This window comes from Morone saxatilis, unplaced genomic scaffold (genome assembly GCF_004916995.1).
Source record: "Morone saxatilis isolate NCDOM2014 unplaced genomic scaffold, NCSU_SB_2.0 Contig7, whole genome shotgun sequence".
Lineage (NCBI taxonomy): Eukaryota > Metazoa > Chordata > Actinopteri > Moronidae > Morone > Morone saxatilis.
Window position 1 is genome coordinate 7,887,689 of NW_023340246.1, and position 23,403 is coordinate 7,911,091.

A 23,403-nucleotide genomic window follows, 5' to 3' on the forward strand; every position below is an offset into this window, starting at 1 on the left:
GCCTGGCAAGCTCATGGAGACAACCCCTCATTAAACCATAACAAGTTGTTTTTTACACTTCGAGTTTTGCATGAATTAAACAAGCAAAACACAAGATGTTAAGTAGTGAGCTTTAGAGATGCTGCTAGTTGGATTTTGTTACCTTCAGATCGAGCCAAGCTAGCTGTTTCTCCCTCTTTTCAGTCTTCATGCTAAGCTAAGCTAAGGAGCTTCCAGAAATAAAGCAAATAAACTCATTCCCAAAAAATGGCAAACTATTACTTTAAATGTATTGACCTCAACACCAAAGTGATACCAAAGGCATTCTTTCATTTAAATCCAGCTGTAACTTTTAATCATTCATGTACTTCCAGGTCTCTATTACATAAGGATTTTGTATTCTTGTTATGAACTGACCAAGTGCTCAGGGTGTAAAAGGAACAATTACCAAAATATCTTAAGGAACTCATATCCATACTTAGTAACAGTGATGACACGGGGCACTTTGGCACTTTTCATTACCTACTATACCACAGGAGGATATAGCGACTAGCTAATGGATATTTTATCTGAGCTTATATTTTTGGAAATTGTGTCAAAGTCTGTGTCAAAGTCAGGCGAACGTCATGTTCTTGATGTGTCCAAAACAACCTATGAAAGTCTGAAAGTTCTCATCATCAAAAGCACACAAAAAACACATGTTTTAGTAAAACATTACATCTAGTAAGACTGTAAGAAAAGAACTCCTCCCAGAACTCCATTTACATTCATTGTGATCTGGGCCTTATGGTAATAAAAACACACAAATGAAAGGAGAAAAAAAAATCTACAGAAATGGATAGCAGATAATAGCTGTGATTATGTGTCTATAACATCATACAGACCATAATGATATTGTAAGGATGCCCTGAAATGCTCATCATTCTGCTCTGTTTTGTTTAGCATATTTATCATCTATAAATGTATCAGTTTCTTATCACACCTATTGTACACAGCTTCATGTTTACACATGTACATAACCCACTCAGACCACCCAGGCTTCCACTGAAGAGGCTACATATGCTGAACAACCACAACACCAAACTGAACCTTTACCCAGTCTGCATTCATTAAGGTTTTATTTATACTCCTGACTGGGTTTCCTTTGCTTTCTCTCGTGTTCTGGTTGCCCTATAAATATGAATGTCACAAGTAAAAAATGATCAATTTGCTGTTAAACGTGGACTTGTTTCAGAGTGTTGAAAAGCCTGTGGGAGTAGGTCACGTATGTGCAGAGAAATATAAAATGGATTTTATATGTTGAGACCTTAAACTGTATGTTGTGCTTCCTGTACTCCAACATAAAACATTTATCATAAACCTTTGAATAGAGCTTCTTTAACATTTACAAGTTATACAGTTACCAAATTGGTTTACTTCTTATGCTTCCATCAGCTTTGATACTTAAGCAATGCAAAGGGAGACAACAAGAAGAGAAAGGAAGTTAAGTCATCTTCAACAGAAAAAATAAGAAACAAGACACAAGTCCTCAAAACATTTGTCATAACCAACAATGAACGGAATTTTTCATTTTCTTATTTTCTCTTTTTTACAATACATTTTTTAAAAACCCCGCTGGTTAAGGTTATGGTCTCAGGTAGATCTTCCACAGTCAATCTTCACAGTTTGTGTAAAAGCAGAGAAACATTCTCGCTAGAGTAATAAAATATCATGACTATTATTATGGTCATTATTATCTTTTATTCTCATTGTTCCATATAAATGTTGGAGGATAGGGGCGAGGCGTATCACCCTAATGAAGAGCCTGCAGTCCCAAAGTTCCTGCTCTCCTCCCTGTACAACGCAGTGTTTTATTCAGCAGTTGTTCTTTTCTTTTGTTAAAAAATGCTCGCCCGCAGGGAAGGAGAATCATGGGAAGAGAGAGTGGGGTATTCATTCGACGAAATGTCTTTATCCTTCCGTATGATCTTAAACTGTCTTTCTGCACAAAAAAAAAAGATCCAGAGCCTCACTTTCACTGTTGCTGCTGTTTTTATCCAAATTGTTTGCCAACCTGGTCTGCCAGCACAGCCTGGTCTGCTGCCCTCACATTGAACTACGCGTAGGCATAGGCATAGGCTTAGGCGCATGCACACACACAAACACACGCACTTGCATACACACACACACACACACACACACACACACAGACAACTGTCCCATCAGGAGTTGAATCCGGGCACAATCCTATACTCCCTCTGAACACACATGCCCTCCCATCAGCACTTGTGGGGCAAAAGAAACATGTAGAAAATAGCCCATCAGAGGAAACATGAACAGAGATGTGTCCGATGTTGATTAACACCCAGGCTCACGATTCGGTTTGTAATCTGAAGGCACTTTGTTTCATGGCAGAAAGTAAAGTGGCTTCTGTTCCACAGGTGGACCGCTGACTGAATATTCGAGTCAGGCCTCACTTATCGGACCCTCCTCTACTCTCTGCCTGTTCCTCCTCTCCCTCAACTCTTCCTCCCCTCAACATACCTCCTCTCTGCTCTCTTTCCACCTCTCCCTCTCATTTCAGCTCCAAAGCTCCAACTTCTTTCTGCCCTCCAGTCCAGCTGTCTACACCTCCGCTGATTCTTCTGCATTTTTTTTCCTGCCACCATACCGTCGGTTGGCCACTTGGACTCGTGAGCACAGTGTTAAAAAGATACATAGGCAGCTACAGGGGAGTAAGCAGACAGAACTAAATGTTGCCAAAGTCCTTGTTTTTCTACAGTACAGCACCAAGCAGATAAAGAAATGCCAAGATGTGATGTGAAGCTGGGCTAGAGTGAAAAACAAGTGTCGGTGATTGGCATCTGGTGCAAGAAGATGAAGATTAAGATACACAGAGAAAGGTCTGATTCCATGTATTTGTAAGCAGGGAAATGTTATTTCTTCTTCAAAAAGTCAGCAGTGTCTATATTCTGCCGCCTTTCAAAGATATTTTCATAACTTCATAAAATTGTTCTTGTGCTTTACAAACTGTCCTCCCTCGACGCTTGTGAACTCTTTCGCCAAAGTCCAGGCTTATTCATCGCCCACCTGTCTTTGTGCTCGTAAAGATGTCCCGAGTCCTGCACCGAGGGGTGTTTTCTGTAAAAGAGGTCTCTTTAAAAAATTAGCGCATCTTCTTTATTACTTTTTGTGTAACTTTTTTATCACTATTTTTTCTCTCTTTCATGAATTTCAGTCCCTCCGTTGTCTGTCAGGGGTCCCCTGCTGCTTTCAGGATGCATGAATCTTTGGTGATTGGATGCCGAGGGTATAGTTCACAGACGGTGGGTCTGAATATTCGCCTCTGAGATGACAGCGAGAAGGGTCACCTCTGACCTTCCAGGAGGGTCATCACCAAGGTGACGCATAGCAGCCATATATGGGAGGATGTGGAAGGAGCCTTGCTGAGATCTACATAGGAAGTAAAAGAAACAGAAAATAATGGTAGCTATGAATTTTATATACTCCAATGAACAAAACACAGATCCCCAGACAGAAGAAATACTAGCCATTTTAGGAAATATACTTTCGATATCGATCGATACCACTCTCATGTATGTATCTAGCCTGGCTTTGTCTACAGAAACAAAAACTCAAGTGTAAAAATGTTGTTTAAGTTGTGATTTTACACCTCGGTTTTGTGTTGGATTATTTCCTTGCTGGACACAGTGACTTCCTGGACTTCAGAAAGTTACTGCTCCAAGCCAAGAAATAGCAAATAAACCCCATAAAACCACAAATAGTCTTTTTTTACACTAGCTGTTTCCCTGTACTTTCAGTCCATAAGCTAAGCTAAGTATGTCCTGGCTCCAGTTTCATACTTTACAGAGACATAAGAGTGGTATTGAATAAATGTATTCCCAAACATGTATTTCCAGAAACTATTTGATAATTAATTTTCTCTTACATAAACACAAACTCATGTAAGATTTATCATGTTGGATTGAATTGCATAATTCTTAACATCACTCTGGACAACCACTCCTATAACATAAAAATGCATTAATGATGTTGCTTTTAATCATGATTAATCTAAATGAATACAAATTTTGCAGCAATAAATACCACACATTTCAGATGACGTGAAAATGAAAATGATTTATCTATGGAATCTTAAATGGAGGTCTAAGATTGAGAAGCTTGTGGAAACAATATTCCTCCAACCATAAATAGCAGGATTTCAATCAAAGGAACAGCGTTTGTCTGCCTACCAATGTCACCTTGTCAATTGGAGGCCATTTTCTGTGTCCTGTTTTCTGCTTTTACCTTCTGTTTGTTCCTGCAGCGCAATTACAGTGTTCCACTCAGGCACCGTGGCTATCATTCATGTGATTACAACACTGTTGCTATGGCAACCGTGTTCTCCCCATGAGATGGTAGCTCAGTGCTGGCAAGTGTCTCAGATTAGATCCCCTCTCGTAAATCTCAACCCTGTCCGGCGAGGTAGAGCGAGACCCCAGAGCTCAGATAAGAGGGAAACGAGAGGGGATGGAGGAGGTGGAAATGTGTTGCTACTCACTGGGTGGTGGGTCTCGACACTCCCCTTCCTCTAGCATGACATCATCAATGGCGATGTCTCCCTCGATGCCTGGTCCCCGGATACCTTCGAGCACCACCTACAGAGAAATAAACTACTTTGTCTTATTAAATGTTCTGCCTTGATAGAGCACAAAAACAAGAAAATTAGCACAAATGTAAGATAAAATATAAAAGGGCACAAACAGTGTAATTTTACACTTTTAAAATTGCTGGTGCAGCAGGTGGCAATGGCACAAAATTTAAACAATGGAGAATGCTTGTGGTGTTAGAACGGTTAGAAGTGAGAGTGGGAACAAAAAAAAGCCCACACAAGTGCAGCTGAAACTATAATTACTTTCCGCAACTGCTGCAGTAAAAATGATGGAGAATATTGCAGTTCTATATTCGCGACTCACAAAGATTAGGCTTCCTGATGGCAAAGTGTGAGTGATATTGCTTTCTCAACAACAAACACTGTCTATGGATCCCGTCCACTTCTCTGCTTAATATCGAGGCTTGTGAAGTGCTACATCAATATGCAGCCTCCAAGGAAACTAATACTTTGCCATACAAACACAGTTGGAGAAGAAAATAGAGGGCAACAAGGGGAATGCTGCTGTGTATTGGATTGATTAAGTTTTTTGGTCTCACCTGGAAGGACGCCGTTGGATGGATGCTTACTTTGGCCTGCTTCCAGCGGTCACCTTGGTTACCACTTAGCGACCACACGGGGCCCTCGGAGGTCGTTTGGCCCTTCTGCTTGAGGAAGGCGTTTAGTGATCCTGTATGAGGGACAGAGAGACAGTTACACATAGAGGTCAGCATGCACACACACAAACATGATACATTACAATAAATGTATAAAAATCTTGTGCTTTCCAACCTCCAGTGGAGCCATAGCAGGCCCACGGAATATGTACCACTGGGTTGTGTGAAAACAATATAAAATAGCAAAATAGCTGAATTATAATTAGATAATTTTACATGGTACTACATTTTAGGCTATTTACTTGGTTTGTCTGTCTGCATTTTCCCTCAACTACAGTATTTAACTTAAAGTAGGTCATTAGTACACAAGGTAACCAGTTTGTCATCACAACCTTTTAGCATTCAGCAGTGCACTGGTCTATCTCCTTTATAATCATTTAGTAAGTTACCACAATGAAATACAGACAGAATAAGGTTTCTGTTTACTTTTAATGCATGCCCACGGCCTCTCCTGTGTGCTTTCTTTTCTCTCTGTCATTATCTAACTCATATCAAGGTTCATAACAATATGGGGCCTCAATGAAGACTTTCAGGAGGTAGAGAGTGGGTCGATCCCTGCTGCAAGTTAAAGTTACCTTGAGCAAGGGTGAATGTGGCATGTAGGTTAAAGCGCTTAGAGTGGCTGGAACTACAAAGGCGCTATACAAGTACAGATTATTTACCATATCCATTAAAGATCTTACATCTAGAGTACTTATAGCTACTGTAAAAGTTTATAACTGCAACAATGAATCTTATTTGTAGAAAATCCACTCCTATATTTGATATACTACTACCATACTAGGGGGCTCCATTGGGAATTCCAGTGTAAAGTGCAAGTGAAACTGGATGTAGACTTTTAAGCTTATTATTCATCTCTGTCTCCTGCATTTCAAATTTATGTATTCCTCTGCATTCGAAGTAGAGCCAAGCAGTAGCAAAGGTTAAACTCGGGTCATATGAATTGATACATTTATTAAGCTGGGGTTCTGCAAGCGATGATAAATTATTCTCTAGCCCATATTAATCCAAATTAATTATCACTAATGGGCAATGTGTGATGAGAATTTCTGGTGAATGTAAATACTTTTCCTGTGGAGAACAGTTCCTCCTAATTTATCATTAATTTCAAACTATTTCTGCTCAGTTCGGTAGTTTGCCTAAAGGGCAGGTTAAGATAGACAGAAAAGGGAGGATAGTGAGGGAAGACACACAGGAAAGGGCAACAGGTCAGACTCAAACCCATGGCCGCTGCAGCAGGGACTCAGCCTTGGTACACGGGGTGCCAGTGCTACCAGGTGAGCTACCAGGGTGCCCCAGTCTGGCTTCTTTCTTGATCTGGATTTCTGCACACGAGAAACCACTAGATGTGATCGCTGAAACCAGCTCTACATTTGAAAATGCCATATGGCAGATCCATTTCAACTGAATTCATATATAACCCTTACAATAACATAGAAATACTAGCTGTTATTGAGACAGAATAGACTATATACCAGGTCTGAATTGAAGACTCCCCTCAGTGGGACCTCTTGTCTGTCCCTGGGCTTTGATATAAAACTGTCAGATGATGACACCAAGCGCAACCACTTTACCCTTCCTCTCCAAACACACCGATTGTGTTAGTTTCTTTCTTTGCCATGCAGTAAGACAGAGAGAGAGAGCGAGAGAGAGACACAGAGAGAGCTGTATCCTTCAGCAGTGGGCCAGCATCCAAAGACCCAAATCAGGTTAGCATTGACACCATAGCGAAGCCCAGCAGGACCACTGCTCTGAAGTCAAGTGAATTTCACATGTATGGAAAACAGCACCTTTGCGTTGACACAACAGGCAAGCAACAACAGCAGAGACTACGACTGCAAACTCGTTTTTTTGAAGCATCTTTGCCTCAGCGAGGTGCCTCATTACTGTACAGCTCCCTAAAAAAAAAGATAAAAAAATAAACATGTCTGTGAGGAAACAAGGGAGAAGCTATACTGTACGTCCCTGTTCATATTCTCTCATCAGCGCGGTATACACTTTCCCCAACGACAGCACAATCTCCAGTGAGAGATGAGCTCTTGTACGGAACATGACCTGCAGGTTTCATCTCCCGTTGAAGTGTTTAGGATGTAGGAGGACTCTTGCTGAGCTGGCCGACTTACATTTTCTTTGAACTCATTGTGATGTAGGTGGTTATGTCAGTGTCATCACATCCTGAGCAAAGGAATATGCTGTATATTCTTTGGAGTACTATTTTTTTTTTTAAAGAAATACCTGTGGCAGACACTTGTGAAATTTAAAAAGATCTGAGAAGAGAAGGATGTGAGTCTGGTGAAAAGTGAGAAATAGCTCCCGGAAATATTTCAATTATGTAGTGAGGACAAGAGAGAGCGGGATTGAGGTGCAGTACCACCCTCCTTGCTAATGAAAGGATGACTCCATTGCTTCTCAGAAGGTCAGGCTTAAAACAGACTTGCTTGGTGTGCTTTGCTAGAGACTTAATCCTATAAACAAATGCGACACGGGCTCCAAAGGCAAACTTTGATGTGCGCTTCAGTAATTAAGTGTGACCTTGTCTCAGGTATCCCCCCGCTAGCTAACTACAGAGGAGTTTCTTTGAGCCTGTGCCACTGTTCTCATCAGTGTGTAGGCGAAACTCCTTATCGACTGATTCTGGCCTTCAGCGCTGCCGTGCCACAACTCGACTGTGACTCACCTCAGCAGCACAGTCTCAAAGAGCATCAAACTCCCAGGATTTCAAGATGGTGCTATGCCATGTCTGATGGCTTTGTGACTCACAGCTCTAAACATGAAAAAGCCTTCAGCTATTCAAAACAACAAAGTTCTCTGCAATAAGGGAAAATATACAGTATACAGAACATACATTATTTGGACCATTTGTCATAAGCGGCCACAAACCAACATTCCTGGGCTCAGGGGCGAATTTCTCTCACGGCCAGAGAGGCAGAATACTAAATGGAGCGTGGTATGGAGGATCTGAGCTGGGTTTCAAGTCCTTGACATTTAGCCCATTCATCATAACACGCCACAGTCTGGGCATGGGCTTCACCACAGACGGGGAGGGCAGGGAAGAGAGGGTCTGGCTGGCGATCAATTTGAGCAAATTGGAAATGTCACGGCCTACTCAACCTCGGCAGGGAGCCGGAGGAGCTCTCATCTCCCTGCTGAGTCGCCCTCCAACACCTCTATCCCTATATTCTCTCCACCTCCCTCGCCTCCACCTCTCCAGATGTTTGGTCCAGCCCCCCCACCTGGACACTACCGCTTGGCCTTTTCCACTGAGGACAGCTGAAAAGTAGCCTGGCTATGTTCTGGACTCTATGGAGCCCTGTGGTCAACTCAGTGTTAAGCTTAAAGGATCAGTTGTACTACAATACTTAAAGCAGTGAAAATGTACATTTTACAGTTCTCTGCTGAGTTTCAGTGACATTTGTGGATTACACTGTATAACCAGGAGAGCTCACTAGGTGGAGGTCAATGATCAGATTTGTACAAAAACAAATGTGATGCTGCATAAATTCCAAAACATAGCAGCAGTTTACCTCCAACTGAGAAAAACTGCCTTTTACTCAGTAGAACAATCTGTAAGCCTATTAATAATATTAATACAAAAAAAGATTTATTGAGCAATCTTCAAAGGAAAATAAAAATGAGTGGCAGTGACATAAGAGAATTTAGCTCATAAAAATACATAGCGCAGTCCAAAAAAATGAAAGGAAGAAGAAGAGAGCGAGGTTGGTAAGCGTGTTGGAGCAGCAGGTCCAGCAGAAGCTCAGAGCGGAGCAGGTGGAGGGTGGAGATGGCGCTGATACCGCCGATGTCTCACTAGAATACTGAGGTAAATGCAGCCAAATGCTCGCTGTAAACATGTAATCAAAACAGAGACGAGTGGAGTTGCCAGCCTGTAGTGATTTTACAGTTTATTGAACGTCAAGTTCAAGTTTAATGAGCACAAAACTGCAACTCCCCGTCCCCTCTTTGAGCTTATTCACTATCATTGCTCTTCTTCTTTCTTTCTCTTCTTTTATTTGTTTATTGTTGACTGAAATATATTTTTATTGAAGTAGTATTTTTAGGTAACTGGATATTTTTGTGTTGCATTCTCTTTTTGTCAGTTGTCATTGTGTCAGTTGTCAAAGGCCCTGAAAACATATTTTTGCAATCAGATTTTTACTTAGATAAATGAAGTCCCACATGCACAGAAAGAATCAAGAACAGCATGAGTTATTTCACAAGAGAGACTTCGGTTTTTGTTTTTTGTTTTATCTTGATGATGGACTTTTTTGTTGTTTTATCTGTTTCTCACAGGTTTGAGGTGAGTGGGCCATGGCCATTAAGAGAAGGTCATGTACGTCCATGCACCAATATTTTCAACAGAACTGTATGACAGCAAGTTGTTTGTCAATAAAGTCTGATCAAACCACACCAACACAGTTGAGTTTTTGAGTGTTATTGATAAATATTTTGTTATAGATTTCAAGAGTTTTGTGTAAGATTTGAAAATTTCAGCCTAGTCCTAGCGGTAAGACGAAAAAAAAACACTGGAAGGGAGCGATGTATGTTCGTCACTGTGCGTGTCAGCCTCAAATGCCACACTAAGTACTTTCAAGGCTGCTGTGCTTATAATCTATGTCCACACTCGCTTTGCATGTGAACGGATCACTGAGAATGGGCTTCAAGTGTGATCTAACAGACTTTGAACAAGTCATGATCATGGCTGCCAGACGACCACTGCCAAAACTGTGAAGTCACTGGGCTTTTTTAAGCTGCAAATGTCAAAGCTGATGGTCCATAACACAGGCCACCTATGTTTGGTAAGAGAGCAGGCCATGGTAGATATAAATGTGAGACATCTGATGGTTTGGGGATTAACAAGTAATAAGCAGTCCAGAATATGATTCAGCGACACACAAGGGTGCAGTGACCGAACACACATTGGTGGACAGTTGATGACTGGTCGGCTGGTTCCAAATGCACCAACACAGGAACCATCTTACATGATTACAACTTAAGAGGCCAGCGTCGGAGCTGCGTCGGAGCTGCAAGCCGCAAGTGGCTTATTTTAGGTCCATTAATATCTGGAGATCGAAGATACGGAGTTCCTAAACCTTTGAGATGCCTGAAATGCTGACATGGTTGTGGGAGATTTATGAGACATATTGACATATTTTTTAACAAGAAACTGATTGAACAGGTTTGAATTATTGCAGTATTCATATATTCTCAATTTGGTGGTACATGGTACAAATTTGAGAAACCTTGTTATAGATATTTTAATAAAGTATAGAATTACTTTTTTTTACCATTACTGTAAATGCTTTCTACAGTGCTTTGAATGCACACCATCAGCTTGCCGTCTAACTAACTGCTCTTATGCTTGAACAGCATCCAGCCCCCAAGATACCTAGCTGACCCTGCAACCCCACCCAGCAGCACCCCTCACCCGCCTTATGTGCAGTAGCTAATGATACGGGGTGAAGCTGAGACAGAGAAGTCGCCACTAGAGGCCTTCAGCAATGTGTAAGTCTGCTTTTTGTGCTAGAGATCCAATCTTGCTCAACACTCCCAAACGCACAAACACACAAACAGCATGCACTCAGAGAAGGAGTGCTTGTGGTTGGCTGATTGGGTCCCTGGTGAAGAAAGCCTAAGAGTCAGACGTCAGCCACAGAGTGCTCCTTCAGTCGCTCTGCCATCTTCAAATGGGCCATACAAGGTTGTTTTCTACATTCAGACAGGAATGTAAGAGCTAATGCCCAGGATTTGTGTACACACCTTTGAAAGGGTTTGTTGCAAAAATGAGATTTATTTTGCTTGAAACATCTGACAGCTGCACTTACAAAATTTTAGCATAAAAGCACAAAACTCCCTGTTGCACACACCATGGGGGCAAACTCTCTGGAAATGACTGAAATTTGGTTGCTTACAGAAAAAAGTGCTGCCATTCTCGCTCTTTTGTCTCAGCATGACTACTGTGTTTCCTGTCTCACATGTAGGTGGTGGACTGCAATTTCCAGAATCCCATCTCTCAGTTTATGTTTCAAAGACTGTGTGCTGTCCCACAGATGCTTGATGATGGACTTTTTTTTGGTAAATGAAATTTGTCATAGTGTTTCCTCATTGACTGTTATTTAGTTCCACACAGATAAAAATGCAACCCCTTCATTTAGAAGTGAATTGTCAATGCAATTTAAGTTGCTTTTGCTGCTTAAACAACCAAAACCACAGAACAGTGACAGGTTATCTTAAGAATGAGTGTAATTATTCTATTTTATTTCTATGAAATATTGAGCAATGAATATAAATAAAGATGATCTTGGATAAGTGGATACATGTCAGATTAAATCCAAGAGCAACACATGTTTGTTATACATACTAAGGACAATGAAGCATATGAGGAATGTATCTTACCTATGTGTTTTCCATACATGTGGTAGAAGAAGCCGAAGCAGTAGGCAGGTGGGTTGGTGATACCGTAAGGGTTTTTAGGCGCTACGTTGAAAAACGGACTTACAAGCCGTGCTTGGTCCCCTTCCTTTCGTGGTCTTGATGTCTCAATGTACATGTAGAAACCTTAAAACACAGGGACACAGAAAAACACACATAAAACATATGTACATACAGTACATACAGGAGGCTACTACTAGCAGGCAAAATCATCCTAATATACAAAATCTAAAAAATAACAAACAATTCAGATTCTTGAAGTTGCAACTTTTTTATAACAGTTTTACACTGTACTCACCAAGTCAAGGAAAACAAGCTGTCAGATGATTATACATGTTGCAAACGAGCTAACACTTTAGACAGATTATCTTTAACATTTGGAGGTGATCCTAAATTGGAAATAATCCATCACTGCATGTTAGTGTGGATATAGTTTAAAGGTAGGTTAAGATACTTTTTTCTCTTCCAAGTCAGTCTGGCTAACATGGTGGTTTGTTTAAAACTGTCTGACTGCTCATGTTTCTTGCCCCACTACCACATTCCCAGATTTCTACATTAACCTGGCGAGTACAATGTTATTACTTATGGGACAAATGCTGATGAGACCCAAGTTGCAATAAACAAGAATCATTTTTCATGCAAATGACCCAACACTGTCTACTGTTATACTTGTATGTATGTAGTGCAGTCCAGTATCTTATCTGAATATGCCCTGTGGATATCCTCAGGACACAAGACAAAGTCATTGTGCCTCCCTGGGAAACTGCACAAACAGTGAATGTACCCTTTGATAAATATGAGTGCTTTAGTCGGGCAGTGTCCACAATCCCACGACTACTTTCTGACTGCCTACTGAAACACCAACAAATCTTTTGTCACTGTAAACACTGGGAAAAAGCTTGGCTTCATTGGTCATGCTGAGTTGCTTTTTCAGCCAGTCTATGATAGCACGGTGGAAATAAAACCGTCCATATCAGAGATAAGAAGCAGGCCTTTCTACGAAGGACAGTTCTCCTTTTACTAATAGCTATGACCAGGGGCAAATGGATACGATAACAATGGGGTTACATTCATGCTCCCTCAGTCATGGACAGCAGCGGTGATGGCAGTGAGTCAAACAGCCCTCTGATTGTGTCTGAGCTGCATAATCTAAAGCCAATCTCTGCCCTGCCACAGGCACAGGGAAGGTACAGTAGCTGGTGAGCAGCTCCACGCCCCTGCAGCCAAAATCAAATGGAATATCTCCCTCAGTTGAATCTCATATCAGATAATTATACGTAAAAAGGAATGGGGCTAGTAATGAAATGCTGGACGTTTTGAAACCATTAGGTGATTAAAGCCAATGCATTATTTACTGCTTCAGCTGCTGCTGGTGCCACAGTACCATAATGGGCACTTTTATTCCACCACAGATACCTTCCTCTGATGGATCCTACAAATCTAATTTAGGTAATTCTTTATTTATTAAGTTCTTCAATATGGAATACCTGCACATGAAACTAACATACTGAATACTAAACATTATGCAAATGTGTCTGGCTTAGGTACCCTTGGAAACAGCAACAGAGAGTCAGTTACAAGATTATCCTGAAAATAAATGATGAAGGCTGCTCATCGTTAGATTGTGCTGCATCAAGCTATTGGTGACACAATGAGTACAGCTGAAATCATCTATTATGCTGTTGGGAACACTTTCCAACTTATTTCAACATGTCAAAAAAAGGGAACTTTCAGTGTTGCAGTATTGGAAAAAAGGTACAACACATTCATGTTTTGCAGTGTTTTATAACATGATGATCACACTGTTTGCCTGTGCACTGGGGGGGATTCACGTATTCATGCACGGATTACATATGAAATAACAGAGTGGTGTCCATTTAAATGTGTGCATTCAACTGACTTTTTCAAATCCAATGAGCAGGTGCAGTGTTTTCAGAGCCACACTGACAGCTGGCAAAAATAATCACTTGCACTTACACCAACTGTGTTTTTTTTTTCCTATTGGTGCATAGTTTTGCAATATGATTGCTCAGCTATATAGATAAATCCCCAGCTGAGAAATTCAACTGAATAACTTGCCCACCGCTTAGTGAATGTTGAGGTTGTACTGTTACATTACATGTATCTGTCTATATATCTACTCTCTATACATACATGTTCTTGCTCAGTATCATGAGAGCTGAAGCCATTTCAACATGTGTCATTCAAAAGCACAGAGAAACACTGTAAACAGGTCTAACACATAGACACACACTCGCGGTCACTCTCTCTAATGCTGTTGGTGGATCTGACACGTTCATTGTGACAGCTGTAACAGAGCAATCATCTTACTTTTGTAAGAAGATTTAAATGAATGGACATACTGAAGGGGAAACGTTTCTCTGTGCTCACCTTAAATCTCTGCAGTTAACACAGAGACACAGTTAACACAGTACTTAACAAGTGTATTGTAGAAACTTGAAACATGCAGTGCACATACATACAGTATGCGTACAGTCTATTCCTAGATTCCTTTATTTTTGAATGAGGGAAAACAATGTGGAAAACTCATCTCAGGCAGGAAATATTATTCAGAGCAGATTATTTTTATGTTTTACTACAACTACTACTACTACATTATAATACAGTATAACAAAGAAAAATGTAAGATTAGATTATTTCTCTCTAACATAAGACTGACTGGATGCTTACAATAGAAAAAACACTTTGAACTTTATGAAAACAATAAAGAGGTTCAATTTATGCTCCATTTTTTGTATTTTTAAAAAATTTACAAGGGAAAAGGCTTTGACGATAAGGACTAACTGTGAGTTAGTTTGACAAACCGAAATAACTTTAACAAAATTAATGCTATCTCGGGTAACAAGTGTGGCTGAGTTTGCTGAAGTGTAAACTTCCTCGAACGTTACCCTAGACTCTTGATACAGCAGCATCCAGGAGTGCCTTCCACACAGTGTGAAAATACTACACAGTGGATGAACCAATCCTGAACGTAACCTGTAACCCTATAAAATATTACAACTTCAAATAAGCTGCTGGGCCTTGGAGGTGATGCTAGGTTACTGCTGTAGGTAGAAATATAATATAAAATGAAAGTTTTATAGCCGAGCAATACACTGTTTAATCAATTACTTAGATTTTTGCTCTCATTCTGTGTTCTTGTTTTTTGAAAGTCTACAAAAAAAGTTTGTCTTTTACTACAGTTAAGCTATGATTGACCACAGCCTATTCATCAAGTCTGGCAAGTCATACATAAGTATCTGCAGCATCTGCAGCATCTGTACCATCAGATAGACCAGCTTCTTTTCTCAGGTTGTTACCCCTTAATTCTCCCTTCTCCTTAATAATACTCCCCACACCCCCACAAACGTGGAGTACAAACATCTTACCTTCCTCCCTGTCTCTGAATAAACCTCGCACTGGGCTCCCAGTTTCCACAGCGAATTCAGTTCACATAATCCTGCTCTCTTACGACTTTATAAAAAGCCCTCTGATAACCAGGCTCCTTCCTATACCTCATCGAAGCTCTGGGACCTGCTCCAATCGCCACCAATCCATCCCCGCAGCCATCCGCTCATCCTGACGGAAAAGAACTCTTTGTTGCTGACTACCACCACCCCGGCAGCGACCGAAACGCACCGATACATGTGAAGGGGCGAACAGAGCGTTCTCTTGTATGCGTGTCCCCCTCCCTCTTCTGGAACATCTCTCCCTCCTTCCAATACACATTCGAGTTGTCCGGGACTGTATACCAACATTGTCCAAGAAGTCTGACCTCTGTCCTATTCATCATTTCACACACATATTTGTGTATCACACACACATCACACCCTTCTTTAAAATGGTTTTCAGTTCAAATATATAGTTAATAGTGTCTGAGTCTAATGTGTTTTATATAACGTATGTAATGTACTGTTTTGAAATTTAATTGTTTTGCTGTATTGATGTTCTTGTATGTAGTGTCTTTGAGTATTTGAAAAGCGCTTTTTAAAATATATGTATTATTATTATTATTAATTCACCCTCAGCACTCCACCCTAAAAAAAACATAAAAACAGTTTATTTTTATGATTTATTCATCAATCTCTATATTTTTTGTTTTGTGAGTAGCACAAAGGGACCAGTCAAGGTAAGATTTCTCAAACTACTTACCCTGCTTGGATCCACTGCGGTCACCACTGGGCCCGGTGTTGGGTGTATACTTTGTATCGCGGGTAGCAGCACTGTGCCGTGTCCAATCAAAATCATCATTCTTATCCTGGGTGAACATGCAGATAGGCTCCTCCTCAAAGCTGCAGTGGAACTCTCCTGGTGAGCGACAGAGCAGAACCAGGCTTTTACATTCACTTCATTATAAAAGAGTGAGAAGTTATACACCGCCTGGAAGAGAGAAGAGAGTATGTGTGCGGTGTGACACCTACTGTATATTTATGAGATTTCCTGGAGTGTGTATATGTGTGTGTCTCAGGAGGATATACAACAGCAAAGTCCTAATTACAACGTACGATCCGGTGAAGAGAATTTCTAAATTAAGATGTGACCTCTCACTGACTGTTGTGGAGACGTCACTGAGTGTGTTTGGTTTTTCCCTGACAACGACACACAGTTTAGTTCAGTTCCGTAAGGAAGTCTCTGCAGAGAGAGTACTGCACCCCAAAAACACCCAATGGCAGTGTGTCTGTGTGTATCTGAGAGTGTGTGTCTGTGTGTGTCGGGACTGGTTATTAGAAGCTATACCATGAAAGCCCAGTACTGTGGCATGGTTGATTGCATTTAATAAACACACACCCACACACACTACCTTAGCAAATGATATTAAAATATAAATCTCCTGTGAAAGAGGATGGAAACACTAAATTGTGATTTTTCTTTAAAGGCATTAATGGTTTTCTAAGTGCTGTTTGACACTGTGGAAGTAGTTTTACGTGCATAAAAATCTGTTGAACTGCTAATGATTTTTTTCATGATTGAAAGTAAAAATGAGTTGATTGTCCTTGGATGTTTTGTAGTTGAACTCTTTGTAATCAGTTTTTCAAATGGACACCGCCTCCCTCCTTCTCTATCGCTCTCCATCTTCTCTGGAGTGGGTGTGCAGGTAGAGACATTACCCCCCACCGCCCCTTCTCCTCCGTTCCTCTCCACGCCCCTTTGGCTGCAATTTTTAAACTAGTGGAGTGTGTAGGGAGGGAATGAAACTATAGGTTACGTCACGCTTCAAGAAAAACATACAAGTAATTGTAAGTCAAGCGTGGGGTTTTGATGGGTCACATGTAAGGGAATGTCTAACACTGAATATACTAATGAATAGTCGGAAATCATATGTGTGGGGAATGAACCCACTCTGTTTAATGAAGGGGTAGTGGCTGGATCAGCAGTGTCAAAACCTCCATTTAATCCATGTAACAAACAAAGCAAAACACCTAACCAGAGGACATAGTGCGGCTGAAAGTGTCCTCAAAGAGATAGTAAAAAGAAGCATTTAGATTCAGGGATGCAGGCATGTGTTCTGATAAATATTCATTGATTTATTAAAACGTAGCTGGGAGCAGTTTGGAGTGGTGACCTTGAGAGGAGCCGAATCCACAGCTTTTACTCAGGTAATGGAGGTAACATAGACTGAGGTGGAGTGTGGGTGGATGGACTGAGGGAAGGAAGAGGGCAGCAATGCTGCGAGGGAGAGGAAGAGATAGAAAGTGAGAGCAGGAGAGAAAGAAGTGGTGGAGCGGGAGAGCGGAGGAAAGGGCCAGGTTGCAGGCACTCTTGACTGTTCTCCTCATAGGCATGCAGATTTAAATGGAGGTCTAGCTCCCGGCGCTAGACACTAACGCCCCCATCCACTGTGAGCTAAACTAAATGTTTTCGCCTTCTGTGCCCGCGAGAGATAGGAGGATTTGGAGGAGAGGCAGAGGAAGGAGGGAGGAAGAGGAGGCGTGCAGGTAAGACAGTTTCCTTCAGGGATTTGGATAATGATGTTGGTGATTAGGATGTTTGTTATTATGTTGGCAATGTTTGTGTGAACACCCACCAAAATATATATCTATATAAATAAATAAACCTCAATACACAACAGCACACTGCAGCACAGCAAACAATTATTAAGTGTGGATTCTCAAGGCGTGAATAATGTGAATTTGTAAAGTTTCAACAATGAAATGCGTCATAAATGGGACTAAACATTAAAGAATATAAACACATACTGCACAAATACATGCATAAGTAATACTCACAAAGCACAGAGCGTGCAAATGCACACAAAAAACACATTTCTCATGCAACCACACTCCATCCCTCAAGTCCTCAGAAATTTAAAGCTCTCAACATGTCAAATATCCAGATGCAGGTTTACTCAGAATTCCTAAAGGAAAGTCTTATTTATCACACCTCATTGATTACTACTTAAGAACACTTAGAGAACTCTTCCAGTGCACTGTGACATGTTGAGAGCCAGATCTCTACGGGATGTACAGTTACTTTGAGTCTCCCCACTGTTCTCACAGACTGTGTTACGACAGAAGGAGCTTGCTCTCTGACGAGACATGCTAAGTGAGGTGCACATTACTTACTCAGGTGAGGGTTGATGGGAGCTGTAAAAGAGAAAAGCCAGGGACAATCATTAGTACAGAATATCGTGGATGTCTGTCAATATGTGAAACATATTAAACGGAAATGCGCGCAAAGGCACACACAGCTGTACAAGCACTCAAACTGTAGCACTTTAAAACAAAAGATTTAGCTGATATGTTTTGTGTGCTCCACTACAGCATACAACACAAGCACACAGTAGCTGTCACTATTAACCTTTTGTCCTGCTGTCATCTACTGTTTAGGCACAGAGCTAATAAAAGTCTACATGTATAAAACTTGCACACTTTGCTCAGTGTCCTACTGTCATAAAACAAAATGAAAGAGGCCCATGGGAAGGCTGGAAATATTGTCCTGTGATATTAAAACACTGCAAGCATATTAGAGTGTGCACGCTCCATCTTTGTCAAGCTCTACTGCTCGCACAGTGTGCAAACAAAAAAAAAAAACACGTAACTAAAGAGGAGGCAATCCACCGGCACACACAATGCAATGATTATTGAGCAGACAGAAAAAAGAGATGTCTGGGATTTAAAGTGGAAAAGGTGACAGCAGTCGTTCCCAGCCTGTTATCAAATGTAAAAGACAGAGGGATTAGGAAGACCGGCCTGACCACATTAATAAGCTTATAGCGAAACTGCTTATCATTATTGCCATTGCTGATGTTCTTGTTCAAGGTGACTTCCATTTAGAGCACTAAGCCTATTTTATACTTCCATTTAGAAGCCAATAAATCAGAAAAATGAGTAATAATCACAAGCGGTTGTCTGCTAATCACTTTTCTGTAACATCCTTGATTCTTTCTGTGTTTTCAGCACCACCATTATGGGAACTTTTAGATCAAACACTGATGACTTGAGTCCAGTCAAACACATGCAAGACTTCTTTTGCATTCTGTCCACCTAACTGCGGTTCAATGTTTCCCTCATTGATAATTTAAGAGGCTACAGCCGCAGCAAACACAGAAAGGTCAAGGGTATCACACAGAGTTGCAACGAGCCAGTTAGTCGGTACTTCACTTTTTGCAGAGTAAATACCATTTAACCTGTCAAGAAGATTCATGAGCATTTTCATGATCGATTGCTGACTAGCTGAATAGATGCGATACATCAGCTTTACCACAAAACTACGTTGCTGCGTGATTTATGAAACCTTGCTGTTCATGGGGGGAATTGATTTTAATCCAACCAATTAAAGTGAGTAATAACAAATCATTCCTACAAACTAAAACATGTACTGAAGAGTAGGGAAGTACAACAGGGCCGGAATTGGCCTTTTTAAAAACAGAAACACAAGTAGTGATTTCTGTTTATCGCTGTGTGGTTTGTGGAAATGTATGTCCACTTGTTTACTTGCAGTTTGGAAAAAAGAGGAATAAGCACAGACACACACACAGAGACTAAACCATTGGATTTCCAATTAAATCATATAAAACATTCAGTGAACTGCAACGCTGCAGCTGAAGCCCCACCGTGAGGGGAGCACGAGAGTGGAAAGAAAAGGCATCATACCCTCATTGTATAAAAGCTTTAATTATTTTTATGCTGCTCGATTGTGAAGATACCTGCATCCCACAACAGTCGATTTTTCCGGCTGAACCTACTCTGGACTGCACAGAGCGACACTGCTGCAATGAAAGACTCTGCAGTGAGGAAGGAAATCATCCGGGCTGTTGCAGAATTCTTTTTTTAAATGACAACTTACAGCCTCAGGACTGTGAAACGGATGCTGAGTTTTCTGACAAAGCTCCATTCTTTCAGCCCCCCTCCCGCTCGCCAGCCCTTTACCTCTCAACCTGCTATTTCCTGCAACTCTCCTCTCTACAACACACATACTAAACAGATAATTTAACTTTCAATTTAGATGACTGTACTGGATATGGGTAAACAATTAAAAAGACATAAAATAAACTAAGTCTGAGATCTATTGTTCGCTCAACCATTTAAAATAAACCATTCTTCTCAGAAAGTTCATAGTCTTTGAATATTTTTGTTGCTCATGAAAACACGAGTGGACCTCAATCTTCTCAAAATTAATGTTGTTAACGCATAGGTGTGAAAAGCCCTGAAGCAAGCCGCAAAGGCTTTCAAAAACATCTTATTTCTTTCTTAATACTGCAGCACTCTGCTTTCCCCTCCAGCTAAAAAAGCCTCTAATAATGAACAAGGATGAAATGTAATTTTGATAGTTCTCAAGATAAACAGTCTCAGTGATCACAGTGTGAAGTGAAGCTCTTTGAAAACTTCTGTTATGACAGGTCAAGTCCTCAACATACGCATTAGGTGCATGTCTGACTCACTTTTTTTTTTACTTTTCCAACTGAGAGGACAAAACAAACTGCTGGTTGATGCATGAGTGCCTTCCATCCAAATTGCCTAATTTTGATTGAAACACAGAGTGAGCTCACTGACCGCCAAAGGACAGCAGTCCGTAGAGGCCGTTCCAGATACAAACACTGACTTCATCTTGGCAGGATTCCCTGCTCACTGGCTTGCGGCTGTATTACAAAGCAGCAGACGATTCGATGGCTGCAGCCAAGTGCCCTCACAGACAACGGCAGCCCAGCTTCTTTCTTCTTTTTTTTTTTACTGACCTCATATAATCCACACTCTCCAAGATTCCCATCCATCATGTTTAGGGGGTCTGGGTTGGTGCCATGACGTTCTGAGAAAGTCCTGTCAAAGCTTCACAGCTCCAACCATCAGTTGGAATAATAACAGTGTGGACAAATGTAATTCGGCAATCTTCCCCTCATGTCTCCCTGACAAAGATAACACAAATGACATCACGCTATTGTGTGCTTCAGAGGATGGAACTGCTCTGTACTGGTCCTGCAATAACACATACAGACCCATTGACACAGCCAACCCATGTCAAATAATTTCCTGAGTTATCCTGCTCTTGCATCAGTGTGCGTGTGACACATTGATGCAAGTGATTCCTTAATGGACTTCCACATGGATTAGCTTTGCTGTCATTTAAATAGTAAGTAGTGGATTGTTTGGGGGGGGAGAAATTGCTTTCTTTCTTAGTGAGAGTTAGATGACAAGTTTGATACCACTGTCACGTCCATTCATTAAACATGAAGCTGGAGCCAACAGCTGGTTAGCTCAGGTTAGCACAAAGACTTGTATAAAGAGAAAACAGCTAGTCTGACTCTGTCCTCAGGAACCCTACGCTGCAAGCTTGAGGCCCAAGTATAAAAAATAAATTAAAATACTTTTAAAAACTGTTTCTCTGAGTTCTCAGGTAAATAAAGAGTTGAGACCAAGCCTAAAAAAGAGCTCAGACAAGGATTACACTGAACCACCACTGGCGCCAGGCGATAGAAATCACCAGAAGCAGAAGACTGTATTTAATGTAAGATTTAGTGGGTTTTGACTTTAGGACAGGCATCTTACTGTTTATGTCACTATGAGCTGCATAAAAATGGGAAATTAAGAAATAGCAGCAGTGTTTTACCCTGCCACTGTGAGGGCTGACAGGAGGTTTAAACATTAAATCCTTCGTCTTGGAGGAAACCAGAGAGAGAGAGAAGTGTTACGAGGAACATCAAACAGATGCCGAGTTTGTCACTGCAGCAAAATTTAAAAGTGTGTCTTTGGAGCTTGGTGACACAACCATCCTTCATCCTACAGCTGGGGACACTATAACCGCTTTTGTGTTTTCTTGCCAACTCACAGAAAAGCTGCTACCATCGGCTTTATGTACATCAGAATGATCACTTGGCCAATGATGAGCAAACTCACTCATACTTAGATTTCAGAAGCCTTATGTTAAAATGTCACAGTAGGACAGTAATGTTTATATTATCAGCTGACAAACAGACTAATAGTCATATTTCTTTGGTTAGTTCTGCACCACACACACATTTTCAGGGTCATGAGGAGCTCTAGTAAAAGGCAGGAAGCATGGTGTTCGGCATTGCACGGTAAGCATACAAACGTAAATACAAGGGCAAACACAGAGACAAATACTCCTGTTCACACCTAAGGGTTATTTTGAGACTCCTAACCTGTATGTGTTTTTGATTGTTGGCGGAAACCAAAGCAAGTAGGGGGTAAATGTGCAAACTCCACACCATAAGGAGCAGGGGTAAAGGTGAATTCAAGCTCACAACCTTCTTGCTGCGAGCAACAGTTCTAACCACTGTTGAAAACCATGACAAACTGGTAATGCACAGTAGTTTGTTACTATTTTGAGTATAAAAGAAAGTAAAGATAAAAAAAAGACAAACAACATATATATATATATATAGTATATATATATTATATATATATATATATATAGTTATGAGTATATATATATAATATATACATATATACACACATTTATGCATATAGGCATTTTTTGAGCATGAATCATACAAAACCTCCATACAAAACCTCAGGACAAGACCAGGTCCTTATGTGGAAATCTTGAAAATCGCCAGCTGGGTCCGTGTGGCATGTTAACAGCTTGTCCAGGTTTCGACCACTGCACTGCTATCTGCCACAAGTGTGCCTTCGGCAAAGTGACAACGAATCAAGTCAAAAAGACTCAAAGGAAGCAGCACAAGGTTTTGCCTTTTGGGAGAAACAAGCAGTTGTCCCAATTCCAAACTACATATTAATTGTATATTCAGGAATATACTAAATATGAATGTTTTGAGTATACGTTTTTGCTGTTAGTATGCAAAAAACACTTTAAATTCTAAACAAGAAATGATACAAATGGCATTGCAATTACAATCTTGATTCCATATTGATCAGCAGGTGGACAGTTTGATCTTAGTTTTTGCATTGAGCTTTATTTATTGTGCTTATTATCTATTTTACTCTTAAATGGGACCATTTAATGTTACTAAATAAAAACATGGCCATATTGTGAAGGGAGACTTGAAACAGACATTGTGGACCAGTGAAGCTTATTAGGAAACTGTTTAGTAAGATAATAAATTATGTCAGAAGTAGGCTGTGTAAATTTCTCCATAAGACTCGCATACTAGACTTTCTTTTGTTACCAATGGGAGCTGCCAACTGCGGCCATTAGAAAAAAATACAGGTTTAAGACACGTTCCGCATTAGTTTCCCTTTTACAGACCCAAAAAGCTCTGCCATTAATATA

The 23,403-nt window shown here is 40.7% G+C and overlaps 1 protein-coding gene across 1 annotated transcript in view; it reads right to left on the reverse strand.

The window, feature by feature from the left end:
- Nucleotides 1–323: 323 nt before the first annotated feature.
- Nucleotides 324–23,403, reverse strand: part of LOC118340952 (MAM domain-containing glycosylphosphatidylinositol anchor protein 2-like) — a 105,211-nt gene continuing 82,131 nt past the window's right edge. Inside the window, exons 13-18 of the mRNA XM_035679119.1 lie at nucleotides 18,279–18,299; nucleotides 15,868–16,023; nucleotides 11,680–11,841; nucleotides 5,170–5,300; nucleotides 4,520–4,616; nucleotides 324–3,411 (exon numbers count right to left, since the gene is read on the reverse strand). Of these exons, the coding sequence (XP_035535012.1) occupies nucleotides 3,326–3,411; nucleotides 4,520–4,616; nucleotides 5,170–5,300; nucleotides 11,680–11,841; nucleotides 15,868–16,023; nucleotides 18,279–18,299 (653 nt within the window). The 3' untranslated portion in view covers nucleotides 324–3,325. The remainder of the gene's footprint in view (nucleotides 3,412–4,519; nucleotides 4,617–5,169; nucleotides 5,301–11,679; nucleotides 11,842–15,867; nucleotides 16,024–18,278; nucleotides 18,300–23,403) is intronic.